Source organism: Suricata suricatta, chromosome 12, assembly GCF_006229205.1.
Source record: "Suricata suricatta isolate VVHF042 chromosome 12, meerkat_22Aug2017_6uvM2_HiC, whole genome shotgun sequence".
Classification (NCBI taxonomy): domain Eukaryota; kingdom Metazoa; phylum Chordata; class Mammalia; order Carnivora; family Herpestidae; genus Suricata; species Suricata suricatta.
Window position 1 is genome coordinate 3,714,368 of NC_043711.1, and position 13,169 is coordinate 3,727,536.

General features: G+C 44.1%; 1 protein-coding gene across 1 annotated transcript in view; it reads left to right on the forward strand.

The window, feature by feature from the left end:
* Positions 1-13,169, forward strand: part of SAFB (scaffold attachment factor B) — a 35,290-nt gene that overhangs the window by 7,795 nt on the left and 14,326 nt on the right. The window contains exons 3-6 of the mRNA XM_029916457.1: positions 6,389-6,453; positions 6,536-6,742; positions 9,591-9,653; positions 12,222-12,249. Of these exons, the coding sequence (XP_029772317.1) occupies positions 6,389-6,453; positions 6,536-6,742; positions 9,591-9,653; positions 12,222-12,249 (363 nt within the window). The remainder of the gene's footprint in view (positions 1-6,388; positions 6,454-6,535; positions 6,743-9,590; positions 9,654-12,221; positions 12,250-13,169) is intronic.

A 13,169-nucleotide genomic window follows, 5' to 3' on the forward strand; every position in this document is an offset into this window, starting at 1 on the left:
GGGGGGAGGGGGGAAAAGAGGTGATGGTAATGGAGGAAGGCACCTGTGGGTAAGAGCAGTGGGTGTTATATGGAAACCAATTTGACAATAAACTATTAAAAAATATTAGAGAAAAGACAGAAGACTGGGAATTTTTTGTGTCCTTTGTTCCGATTCCCCAGATGTTAGCATTTTACTAAATTTCTTTGTCCTCCCCCCAACCTTCCTATGTATGCGTATGTGTGTATGTTTTGTTTTGTTCGTGAATTATTTGAGAATGAATTGCTGGCATGTGTGCTTTTGCCCCACATACTCCTTGCCTAAAAGCAAGAGTATTACATAACCATAGTTATAGAAATCAAGACATTAATATTGATAAAGTTGTCTAAGCTCAGACCTTATTTAGACATTAGGTTTTTCACAGCTCAAAAGGAAGAAAAATCCAGGGTGATGCAGTGCACTCAGTTGCCATGTCTCTTTGGTTTTGTTTTTTATCTGTAACAGGTTTTTTTTTTTTTAATGTTTATTTTTGAGTGAGAGACAGACAGACACAGAATTCAAGTGGGCTCCAGGCTTTGAGCTGTCAGCACAGAGCCCGACTTGGGGCTCAAACTTATGAACTGTGAGATCATGACCTGAGCTGAAGTCAGATGTTCAACTGACTGAGCCACCCAGGGGCCCCTATCTAGAACAGTTTTTAAGACTTGTTTGTATTCCCAATATTGCCACTTTTGAAGAGTATAGATCATTTACTATGAAGGCTTTTTTAAAAATTAGGGTTTGTTTATTCCTTCATTCATATTTTTTTCCCACATTAGATTCAAATTAGACACTTTGGTCAGCAGTACCAGCAGAAGCGTCCCTCTTCTCAGTATATTCTCTCTGGAGGTACATGCTGCCTAAAGTAGTGTTCCTCAGGTTTCTCCACTGGAAACTTGCTCTTTGTTACTGTATCTATGTCTTTGTTACTGTATATGAAAAAGATACTTGGAGACTTGTTAATATCTTGTTAATGCTCCATTAGTTTTGGCATCCATTGGATGGGATCCATTGGTGAGTTTCTAAGTGTATTATTCTATCTACATTTATTCATTTGTTTTCTGCCATAGGGAAGGGGTGGCTTGCTCTTCTCCCTTATTAGTGTGAACTTACAGGTTCTTACTTTGTTCAATAAGTTAACTAAACTTTATGATGATTGTTTTGATGCTCAAATTGTTCCAGTGAGAGCCCTCCAGGGTTTCTTTTTAACATGTCCCTATCACTCTATGACCGCTTTCTTATTTTCTGGCACAAAAAGCTATTCCTCTCTCATACTTTCCTGCTGCACCTTGGGAATCAGCCATTTCTTCCAGGCACCCGTGTTCTTTTTGCGGAGAGTGGTACTCTGCTGTGAGGGCCATTCCTCATAGGCCAGTGCTGGGCTTGTAAGCCCTGTTGGATTGAATGTGCCTCATGAAATTAAATATGTTGAAGCAATCCAATTAGCCAGTGACAGGTTTAGAAATTTGAAAAATAAAGCTCTGGCTAATAGGAACAATGTACCAACTGAACTTGCTGGTTTAAATTGTTTATTGATTCTCTTGGATTTTGGAGGTGGCAGTAATAATTTCAAGTCAAAGACTTAAAAGTTAAGGTGGGTGTAGAAGGTAGTATGTTTACCATTCTTAAATAGCAAAGCTAACAGGAAATAAATATTCAAGACCTGTGACATGACTAATTTTGAGAACATTTGTGTAGATGTGATTTCATATTAGAAAGTTGTCAGTTACCCCCAAGATGGTCTAAAACGAAATGTATAAGAATAAATTGTGGGGCATCTGGGTGGCACAGTCAGTTAAGCTTTCGACTCTTGATCTCAGCTCAGGTCATGATCTCAGTTTGTGGGTTTGAGCCCCACATTGGGCCCTGTGCTGACAGCGTGGAGGCTGCTTGGGATATTGTCTCTCTCTCTCTCTCTGCCTCCTTTTTGTCCCTCCCTTGTGCGTGCACACTCTTGCTCACTCTCTCAAAAGAAATAAACACTAAAAAAAAAAGAATAAAATTATGGAAAACTGATGATGTAGAGTTGCTCTAATTTTACTAGGATATCAGAAACAGTGGAAGTGTCAGGATTTGTTCACCTTAAAAGTGGCACTGGGGATTTTTCAGTAGATGATGCGGGAACAAGTGGCTGATTGTGAGAAAGGATCTGCTCTTCGTCCTTCCATGCCAAATAGAAAATTCTGGCTAGGATGACACTTTGATTGCATGGTGAAGACCTGAAATGACAGTAAAACTGACAGAAAGGTTAACAAATTCAGCTGCATGAAAGATTTAATCCTCTCAGCAAAAGACATCATAAACAACCGAGATGCACCAGACTGAGAGCAGGTATTGTAGAGTATGGAAAATACAGGGGCGCCTGGGGTGACTCGGTTAAGTGTCTGACTTCGACTCAGGTCATGATACCTCAGCTTGTAAATTCGAGCCCTGCATCAGGCTCTGTGCTGACAGCTCGGAGCATGGAGCCTGCTTCAGATTCTGTGCCTCTCTTTCTTAAAAATACATATTAAAAATTAAAAAAAAAATTTATGTCTTTATTTTGAGAGACAGAGACAGTGAGCAGGGGAGGGGCAGAGAGAGAAGGAGACACAGAATCTGAAGCAGGCTCCAAGCTCTGAGCTGTCAGCACAGAGCCCGACGTGGGGCTCGAACCCACAGACTGTGAGATGATGACCTGAGTTGAAGTCGGATGCTCAACCGACTGAGCCACCCAGGTGCCCCCAAAAAACTTTTTTTAAATAAGGAAATACACAGTCCAGTTGATGAAGTAGAGACTGTGGACAGGCGGTTCACAGGTCAAAGAAAAAACACTGGCCTACATAACAAAAAAGATTCTTTTGCTAGTACTTGAAAGAAAGCAAAGAAAAAAATAGAGTTCTCAGTTTAGCCTCTCACCTTGGCAAAAATTTATGCTGTTCCTAATATTCCATGTTAGCAAGGATGTGCGGAGATGGTCAGCTGTTGGCCATGGTAATTTAATAAAGCCTCTTGGGGGACCCCTGGGTGGCTCCACTGGATAAGTGTCCAACTTTGGCTCAGGTCATGATCTCATGGTTTGTGAGTTCAAGCCCTGTGTCAGGCTCTGTGCTGACAGCTCACAGCCTGGAGCCTGCTTCAGATTCTGTGTGTGTGTGTCTCTCTCTCAAAAATAAATATTAAAAACACACACACACCACACTCCCATTCTTCTTGACCTGTCTGGTGATTTTGCTTGAGAGAGCTCCCCTGGAAGGGGTCTGAGCTGCAGTGTGGCTGTGCTGCTGCTCTGGAGCAGAGGTGTTTGTGAACGTGGAAAACTGCTTTTGCCTGTGGGAACCTGCTGCCTCTTGTGGAAGGGAGAGATCAAAAACGGGGTTGCAAGTTCATGGTGATCCACTTAGATTTTTCTTAGTAACTAGGATGGACAATGTGTTTATTCTACATTTATGCCAGCTTTATTATCAAATATAATAGATCTGTGGACATGCTGCTAGTGCATCTTCCTGTTATATTTATATAAAGACCACTGGGTTGAATTCCAGACATTTTTTTTTTAAGGCTCAAGGCATATTTTGCCATGGAGATAGTGATAAAATGGTAACGGTGTTCCCAGCCAGCCACTGAAGACTATTTGCTATTAGTGTTAGTGTTAGTGTGTGTGTGTGTGTGTGTGTTTAAATGTTTATTTTTGAGAGACATAGTGTGGGTGGAAGAGGGAGACACAGAATCTGAAGTAGGCTCCAGGCACTGAGCTGTCAGCACAGAACTTGACACCGGGCTCAAACTCAAAATCATTGAGATCATGACCTGAGCCAGAGTCCTGTGCTTAACCCAATTGAGCCACCCAAGTGCCACACATTTCTTCTGTGTGTGTGTTTAAATTGTTTATTGTTGAGAGAAGGAGGGACAGGGCATGTACGGGGGAGGGGCAGAGAGAGAGGGAGAGAGACACAGAATCGGGCTTTAGGCTTCAGGCTCCGAGCTGTCAGCACAGAGCTTGATGCAGGGCTCGAACTCACAAGCTATGAGATCATGACCTAAGCCGAAGTCAGTTAACCAGCTGAGCCAACCCAGGTGCCCCACATTCTTCTGTGTTTTTAAAGAAGGTATTCCTAAAAACCTTTCCAGATTTCCTGATATTGCTTAATGAAATTACAATATGGAAAAATCAGGTAATGGATGTTGTAAGGAAATTCTTATCCCTGACAGGTTGTTTTTTTTTTTAACTCAATTACAGCATCAGTGATTAGGTTTGTGGTTTGCCCCTCCCCCCTTTTTTGTCGTAAATGTTACACATTTTGTACGCTCACAAGATAAATCATTAAATGGAAGTAAGTTAACGTTCGTTTCCCTTACATTACTTGCAAAAACACTTAATTGATTCTCGTTTTGGGGAAAAGGCCTTGGAAGAAGTGAGTTTTTCTAAGGTTTTGTGACTGAGTAAAGGTAGCTGATCAAGAACCTTTCCTGCACCGTTGAAGACGCCGAGCTCTGCCTCTCGACCAGGAGCGGTGGCTCCAAAGCACATCAGCTCACCGCACTGCCCTGCCTTTGGGACCTGGTCTCTGTGGCACCGTCTGGGTGCTTCCCTCCTGCCATGTCCTTCTTCGGGCTGGAAAGGGCCCATCAGTTTAGTTGTAGCAAGCCTGTTCTCGGACCCGAAATCTCACTTTTGCCTTACAGTTTTGATTACTATCATGGCTAATTATTTCCCTTTTCTCTTTAGATCTGTCATTTCTATTATTTGTATTTTTCTTTTTAGCTTGTTATGATTTGTGTAAGAATTAAAGGTGAATGGCTACATAAATACTATTTAGATGAAAGTGCCAACATGCTGTTCCTTGTGAACTGTTGTCTTCAGAACAAATTGTGAATGTCATAATCTATTCATAAGAAACATTAAGAGGTTGAGTGAGAAGAGTCAAGGGTAAATGATTTCCTTATTTTTCAAAGCACAGAGTCAAATTTATCTAAAAACCAAAACAGTTGGAAAATGAGTCCAGCCTCCTGAACAAAAATTCAATCTAAGGATAAATTCCAGTTAAAATAAGTATCCCCCCCCCTTTTTTTTATTTTTGTTTTTGAGAGAAAGACACAGAATGTGAGTGAGGGAGAGCCAGAGAGAAAGGGAGATAACTGAATGTGAGGCAGGCTTCAGGCTCCGAGCTGTCAGCACGGAGCCTGATGCGGGGCTCGAACTTGCGAACTGTGAGATCATGACCTGAGCTTAAATTGGATGCCCAACTGACTGAGCCATCCAGGCACCCCACAAGTATTCCTTTTTTGCCTAGCGTGTTGGCAAAGGTAAAAAAATTAATAACTTATTTTAACAGATTTGGAAAGACCAGCACTTTCACTCATAGGTGATGGAGCTGTGTGAATTGGAACAACCTGTCTTGAAAATTTGTAGGATCTTTTTTTTCTTTTTAATAAAAGCCTTAAAAGTACCCTCTGTCTTGGGAATGCTCTTTCTAGAACTACGTTCTAAAATAGTAATTGCCTGTGGACAAAAAGAATTGCCAGGAGGTTCCTGGGTGACTCAGTCGCTAAAGTATCTGACTTCAGTTGAGGTCATGGTCACATAGTTTGTGTGTTTGAACCCCATGTCGGGCTCTGTGCTGACCGCTCGGAGCCTGGACCCTGCTTCAGATTCTGTGTCTCCTTCTCTCTTTGGCCCTCCCCCATTTGTGCATGTGCTCTTTCTCTCAGAAATAAACATTTAAAAAAATTCTCAGGTTGCTCATCTTTATAAGCATTTCCTTGAATTTCTATCTGGATGTACTTATTAGATCAATGGTGATATCTCTAGAGATGCCATTAAAGAATATGGAAATATGTTCATAAGATACTCAATGACAAGATCACAGAATGGCCACACAGTGCCATTTTTGTAAGCATCATACAGGTACATAGGTAACAAAATAGAGGAGGATGCCTATGTATGTAAATATATGATAATGTGGGGACTACCTCCAAGTGGTAAAATTATGAGTGGTTTTTCTTTTTGCTTATTTGTATTGTTTTGTGTCAGTTTCTGTAGGAAAATATACTTAACTAAAAAGCAGCACACTGTATGAAATACTCTCTTCCCCACGGCCAGAGCCACTTGACACGGCGGCCAGGCCTTGTAAAGTCTGATCTGCCCTGACCTTACTGTGCACTCATTTCCAGCTCCTCACGCTTGCACAGCCGCTTGTTGAGAACAGATCTCTTCTGCTTGGGGTGGGAGCAGGCTGTCCAGTCCCAAATGGTTTGACCTTCCAGGATTACCATCCCTACGTTGGCATGTTGTTGGTGTCTACTTCTGTAATGATCAGGGCCTACAAAAGTTACTGCTTTGGGGCTATAGATGTCACTGATCTCCTGGTGTAAATGCTTCTCTCTCCAGGACGTAAACCAGAAGAAGAGGGCGTGGAAGACAATGGGCTAGAGGAAAACTCTGGGGATGGACAGGTATGTGCAGTCTTGCTGGTTAATTGACTTGATGGATTGTCCTATGGCAGTCGTGTGATGGTTATACTTTGTTTTGTCGCAGGAGGATGTTGAGACCAGTTTGGAGAACTTGCAGGACATCGACATGATGGATATCAGTGTTTTGGATGAAGCAGAAATTGATAATGGAAGTGTGGCAGATTGTGTAGAAGACGATGATGCAGATAACCTCCCAGAGTCCCTGTCTGATAGTAGAGAGCTGGTTGAGGGCGAAATGAAAGACCTTCCTGAGCAGCTGCAAGAACATGCTGTAGGTAACTGGGCAGTGTCTCTATCAAGGATGTACCACGATTCATCCATTCCTCAAGTGTCATGATACATGATGATAAGGTTTATGTTTGGAATTGGGTCCTTCTGAAGCTAGTTCATCTGTTCACATGTAAAATTCAGACAGTTCTGAGAAAACATTTTGACAAGTAGTGTCTTAGTGAGGTGCATGAGTGTATGCTATCCGTTTGCATAATGCAGTGTTAACCATTCAGGGACACTATTCAAGACCTTCCTGTTATAGGAAGTTAGTCTATGGTGATATGGTTTGGAAGCCTCAAATACCAAAATACAGGTTGAAAATTGGTCGTTTTCTGTTATGGAACCATTTGGTACCGTCCTTCTAGTCACCCTTTCGTAATAAGTTTCGACTTTTTTAAGCCTTAGTTTTTTTCATGTTAGAAACAAATCAAATTATAATATAATCGTAATGGGTATTTTTATTGAATTTTGTCTGCCAGGCATTAGGCATGATATCTTTTCATTCTTGTGACAATAATAGGACATACATAGATGATGTTTTGCCTATTTTCTACTTTAGGAAATTGGAGAGTAAAGAGATAAAGATCTTCAGACAATACACAGCTTATAAAAGAATAAAACCAGGCTGATTACAGAGTCTATGTACTTAATCCTCTATGGTGTTGAGTTGGTGCAAAAAATTTATTAGATTGTTTTATTTCTGTGAGGATGAATGCTTGTTGGGTAGACAGAAAAGGTGGTAAAAAGTAGAAGCTGCTTAGGCATCTCGGTAGGAATCCTTATGTGTGGGTTCCTGAGGGGCACCTCGTTTCCGTAGTGGTTCTCAGATCTCTTCTGGTGGGCGCCTCCTGAGTCACCCTAAGGGAAGGAGCCCCTGCTCTCTGCTGGTGCGGCCGCTTCTGCCGTTCTCTGGATGTTTCTGCAGCTTTCTCTTGGAACTGATTCTGCGTATCCTTAGAGGTAGCAGACTGTCCTTTGAATGGAGAGTGTGATTCTGAGAAATGACTCTCATTTTGATACAAATAGAGTATGTAATTTTAGTTTTTGGTGTGGGTCTCATTCACTGGCTTTCCTCAAAAGTACCCCAAACACTAGAGCAGTGACATGAAGTCCTAATTAGCTGCTGCTTCTTAACGTTGGTTTTTCCTCTCTGATTAGAAGATAATACATTCAGTCACAAAAGCCTGGAAGTAGCCTAAGTGTCTGCCAGTGATGGTTAAATAACATAGCTTAAGAATTAAGACCACTCACTGGAGGTCTGCCACTTAATTTGTTGTGTGACCTTGGGCAAGTTAGTTAACCTCTCTAGACCTCACTTGTGAAAATAATTGGTTTGGAGAGGCTTGAAAAGATGAATGTATTACTAGCTTAGATCCAGTCATCAGACTGGCCAGAGATCTGTTGAAACATGGCCACTCCTGTAGAGGACAGTCTTCTGTGGTTGATTTCTCCAACAGTACAGTAGACTAGTCATGACAAAGAGCAGCTGGCCGCAGAGTCTCCGATATTCACCAGCTGGCCCTTGACAGGACAGTCTGCCGATCCTGGGTTAGAGCGGTGCCTCGCATACAGCCGGGCCATAGCTGTCGTTGGTGTGAAAGGTTATCTCCCCTTCCGCTATTACAGTTGTTACTTTTAATGTAACCACACACATGAATTAAGTAGGTTTATATGAACTAAAACAATCTCCAAGAGGGAAGTGAAGATACGGTAGGGCCTTATGTGGCCTTATGGGTGGACAGAGAAGGGGCAGATGGTCTTGCGCTCTCGGGAACACGAATGGACAATCTGAAGACCATCGCATCGGGAAGGACAGACGGTGCAAAGGTGGTTTCCTAGCCAGATAAATGTAATAGCCCTACGCATTCTTCATCAAATACTTGAAACGTTATCTTCCTCCCCAAAATGTAACCAGCTTGGGGCATATGACAAACAGTTAAAATTATTTTGGTTCACACAATACTTTTATGAACCTCCCTTATGTGTTTGGGGAACCCTCGCCTTATTGGGCAGGGTCCACCTCTTAGAATAGAAGGTCAGCACACCAGTCATTCTTCCCCAACAGAAGCTCTTCCGGGCCACCTGACTTTGCTATCCTCTGTTCCTGTCCCTGCACTCCACTTTGGAGATGGAAAAGGCTGAGTCAGGTACTCAAGTGATGCACCCCAGTCTGGGCCGGAGCCACCTCGGGGCAGCAGGCAGCGGGCCCAGTAGCAGTCGCATTCAGGCTTGGAGAAGTGGTGGCCCCAGAAACCTGTGAATCCATTTTGCAGTCTGATTCTGGACATTGTTCATGGGAGAGCAGCCCCTAAACTTGGGGTTCCAACCAACTTGGGAGAGTCTATACTACCTAATTTTAATCTCTTAAAAAAATTTTTTTTAAATTAATTTTTTTTTTGAGAGAGAGAGCGAGCGAGCGTGGGCAGGGGAGGGTCAGAGAGAGTGGGAGACACAGAATCCAATGCAGTTTCCAGGCTCTGAGCTGTCAGCACAGAGCCCAATGCAGGGCTCGAACCCACGAACCATGAGATCATGACCTGAGCCGAAGTTGGATGCTTAACCGACTGAGCCACCCAGGCGCCCCAATCTCTTTTTAGCTTAAACTTACTGTTTTTCTTGGCTTGCATCTTAAAATCCTCACTGGTAACATTTTAGTGGGTTTCACAGTCTGTCTGCAGGTATATACACTTGGAACATTTCTTTAAACCAAGGTGAAGTCAAACTATAATGCTGTTTTGATTCCTGCACTGTGTCACAAGTGATTTTCCTGGCTGTTTTTTTACTGTGTGTAGGTACTGTTGTGTTACTCTATATTGACATCATAAGCTGTATTTTTATTTGTTTTACAGATAGAGGACAAAGAAACTCTAAACAATTTAGATACTTCATCATCTGACTTCACCATATTGCAGGTAAATTGTATGTCTCAGTAGTTTTCGAATCCAAGGCTAGACTACCATTTCTGGAAACCACTTCACACGTTGCATGGCACTCCTAAGTAAAAGCCATTGCGAGGTTTGTTTGCCCCTTTGGCATCTTTAGGGAGGGTTTTACTTTCCGCTTTCCCCAAATACAACGTGCCTATTGCAAAGGACTTGTCGTCTTTGCTTCCCCTTCGAGCACCGTGGCTTCCGCACAGCCAAGAGGAGGGCCTGCTTGAGGAAGGTCTCGGTTTCGTTGCTGGGGAAAGGCCGCCTGTCTGATCTGTTCTGGGCGGCGTCCTCTGTTAGGTGACAGTTGGCAGGGGCCGAGGAGAGCACTCCCTCCCTAGGAGAGATTCCTGGGGTCCAGAGGAGGACGCAGCAGGGGGGGGTGGCCAGAGCATTGACATCACAGCTGGGAAGGGCGGAACCTTGGGTTCTGGTTCCATCTTTGGGGATTTTTCTCACAGGAAATGCACAGATTTCTTTTGATGACTCTATCATCTGTGTAAATATTAAATCTTAGATGAGAACAATTGGGAGGTGGACTGACTTTCAGGTAGGATTTACATAAATACGGGTCTCAAGTTTCCTTTTAATTTTTCAGCAAGCCCTAGATAAAAACTGCCGGAATAAACGTATCTGGGTAGCTGTCTGATTTTCGTTGGAAAATTTTGCAAGGAAGTAAAAATATAGTCCGTTTATGGCAGTCTTTGATTTTGGTTTGGGGGATTTTTTGTTGTTTTTCGTTCACCTGTACTGCTTAATCGGAAATAAACTTTCAGGCAGACCCCATTTGCTTCTGCCAGGCAGGGGCAGGGTTGCTTATTGGCAGGTCAGAATCCCCACTGCAAGGAGGGTGCAAACCTCGAGAAAGCGTGGTGGTGCCCAGTTGACCTTTGGGCCTGATGTCTCCCTCCAGCTACAAAGTGACCACCCATTTCCTGACTCCGAAAGGGAAGGAGGAGCCGGGTCTTGTCATTTTCTCTAGTTTTTTGGGGGGGTGGAGGGGCAGCAAGGACTCCTGTGTTAAAGTGCAAAATATATATAAACCCTTTGGAGACAAATAGGGATATATTCATTTGTGTCTAAAATGATCTTTGATTTTAGTTGTAGGGTTAATTCCCAGAGTGGGGTACGTTGCATGAAAAAAAATACGTAAAACGAAACAGAGAAGTGAGCAGTTTCCCAGTGTTTTTCCGGATGGCAGGCTAGTTCCCGGTGGAAGTGCACACCACCCCCTCCGTCCCACAAGCGTGTGTCAGGGCCTCTGCTCTGTCAGGTGTGTGTACAGAGGTGAATGAGGAGAAAGGGTGGGCACCACCCTCCTGGAGCCCTTTCTCGCCATGGGAAGTTCTTCAGCAGAGTTGGGCAGAGACCCGGACTGCTGTGTGTTCTGGAGGAAGTTTGTCAGTCACTCTGTGCCAGTCTCCCTGTCTGTGAATAGAAGGTTGATACTAACAGCACTAATCTGTTAGGGCTGTCTGATGATTAGTGTGTGTGTGTAAGGTGCTTAAATTTGTGCCTGGAGCCTAGCCAGTGCTCCTCAGTATTGCCTGGATCTCCAGAATACTGCACCTTACACAGAGAATGTAGACGTGGAGGACCGCGTGTTGAGAGAGGGGCTCTTCCGTAGTGGGCAGCCTCTGAAGCCATTAGGAGGAGCCTTTTGGTGAGGAGACGGGCCCCAGCTAAGTGCTGAGGGACGTGTAGGACTCACCTGGGGGAGGAGGGTACACGTGGACCTGCCGGGAGAGAGATGGCCGGGGGGGGGGGGGGGGGGGGGGGGGGGGGGGGGGGGGGGGGCCGGGTCGTTGCTGAAGGCGTTAGGCCACAGAGGAGCCGTGTGCTCACATGGCAGCAAAGTGCAGGTATATGGGGAAGGGATATGAAATCCAGACCCTATCGTAGGTGAGGAATAGCGGTGGTCTGGATGGACAGGGCTTCCTGGGAAGGGATTGGAGGATGTTTAGGAATTAGTCGTGGCCCAGTGGCAACGTGGTTGGAAAAGATGCAGGGGCAGGAGTGGTGTATAATCCTGGAGATCGCTCAGGTGACAGGTGGGCAGGTGGTAGGACCATGTGAACTAAGAACGGAGGTCAAACCACCTGTACCTCTATTTCCTCACTCCTGAGTTTTTAGAAAGTAGTGCTACATTGAGTGGAATGTCAAGCATTCTATTACCCACTAAAAGTGGACAAAAACGCTACTCTTTTGGCTTTTAAGAGTTCAGTCTAGGGGCGCAGACAAGCCTGTGATGAGGTCATCGCCACTGAAAGTGATGGCATTGCCAGGCGCTGGGGAAACCAGGCAACAGAAACAGTAACCGCAGCCAGGGCCCAGGCCCCTGGAGAGCAGCCCAGAACTCGGGGCTTGGGGCAGAGGTGAAGGGAGTGGAACGCGGGGCTCTTGCCTGAGTGTGTGAGCGGGTTCTCTGCCTGCTGCACTGGTGAGTTTCCCAGTGTGTACTCTAGAAATACCCTTTTAGTTGTAGTTTTCAGCGCAAATGAACTAGGTTGCATTCATCTGGCACAATCTTATTTATGTTTTTTGTTGCAGGAAATTGAAGAGCCATCCTTGGAGCCAGGTACTGTTAAATGAAAAACTTACCAGCGGGGGTTTGGAACCATTCTAGCTTTCCACCTTCTCTAATTTAAATTCTTTAATTTTAAAAAGTTGCCTTACTGTAGTGTACATTGTTCTGAAGGTTTACGATCCAGAACATACCAGGATCATAGAGATTGGAAACCCAGCCATATCACCAGATCTGTGAAAGTGGCTGACTTCTCAGTTTACAAACTGTATCGGTGAGATGAGACCATCTCATGCCTTTTTAAACGTGAACGGCACGTAAACGTACGTAGAAAGAGTCTGCATGCCTCTCGAGGGCTAGTGACCTCTGCGCCCCACAAAACAGATCTTGTGATATTGGGCAGTGTCTTAACTTGGTGGTTTTAATGCAGGCAGTGCAGGTAGCCGTAGGGAGATGCATTTTAAAACATTGAGGCATAACTGGATTCCAGAAGAGGAAAGAGTTTCTTCATGAGAATTCCAAACAAATACCGTTCACTTTCTGGACTGCAAATATCTCAGAGCAACGATGGAAGAGATTCTGGTTTTCATGTTGGACTGTTCTGTTAAAAGAAATTCAAAGAAATTTGGAAATTGAGCTGTTCAGTGAATGGTGATACATTCAGTTAAGCAACTTGGACTTTGGAAGCTAAATTTGGAAGAGTTCTATGTAAACGACGACAGAATGAAGACTGTCAAGAATCAGCCAGAAGGTTTTGGGGGTTGAATCTCTGGGATGCTTTTCTCTTCCATGTAGCGTAGCGGCTTACCTAGCAGTCGGTCGGAGCGCAGGTAGTGTAACCAGTGTAACTGTGTGTACCCGCGGGTTTTCCAATCTCTGTGTAGCTAGCGGTTCTCTTCGTGTTAGTGTGGCGGCCGTGCCAGTTCCGCATTTGTGATTGCTTTATTTCCCTGGTAATTAAACCTTGTGCCATT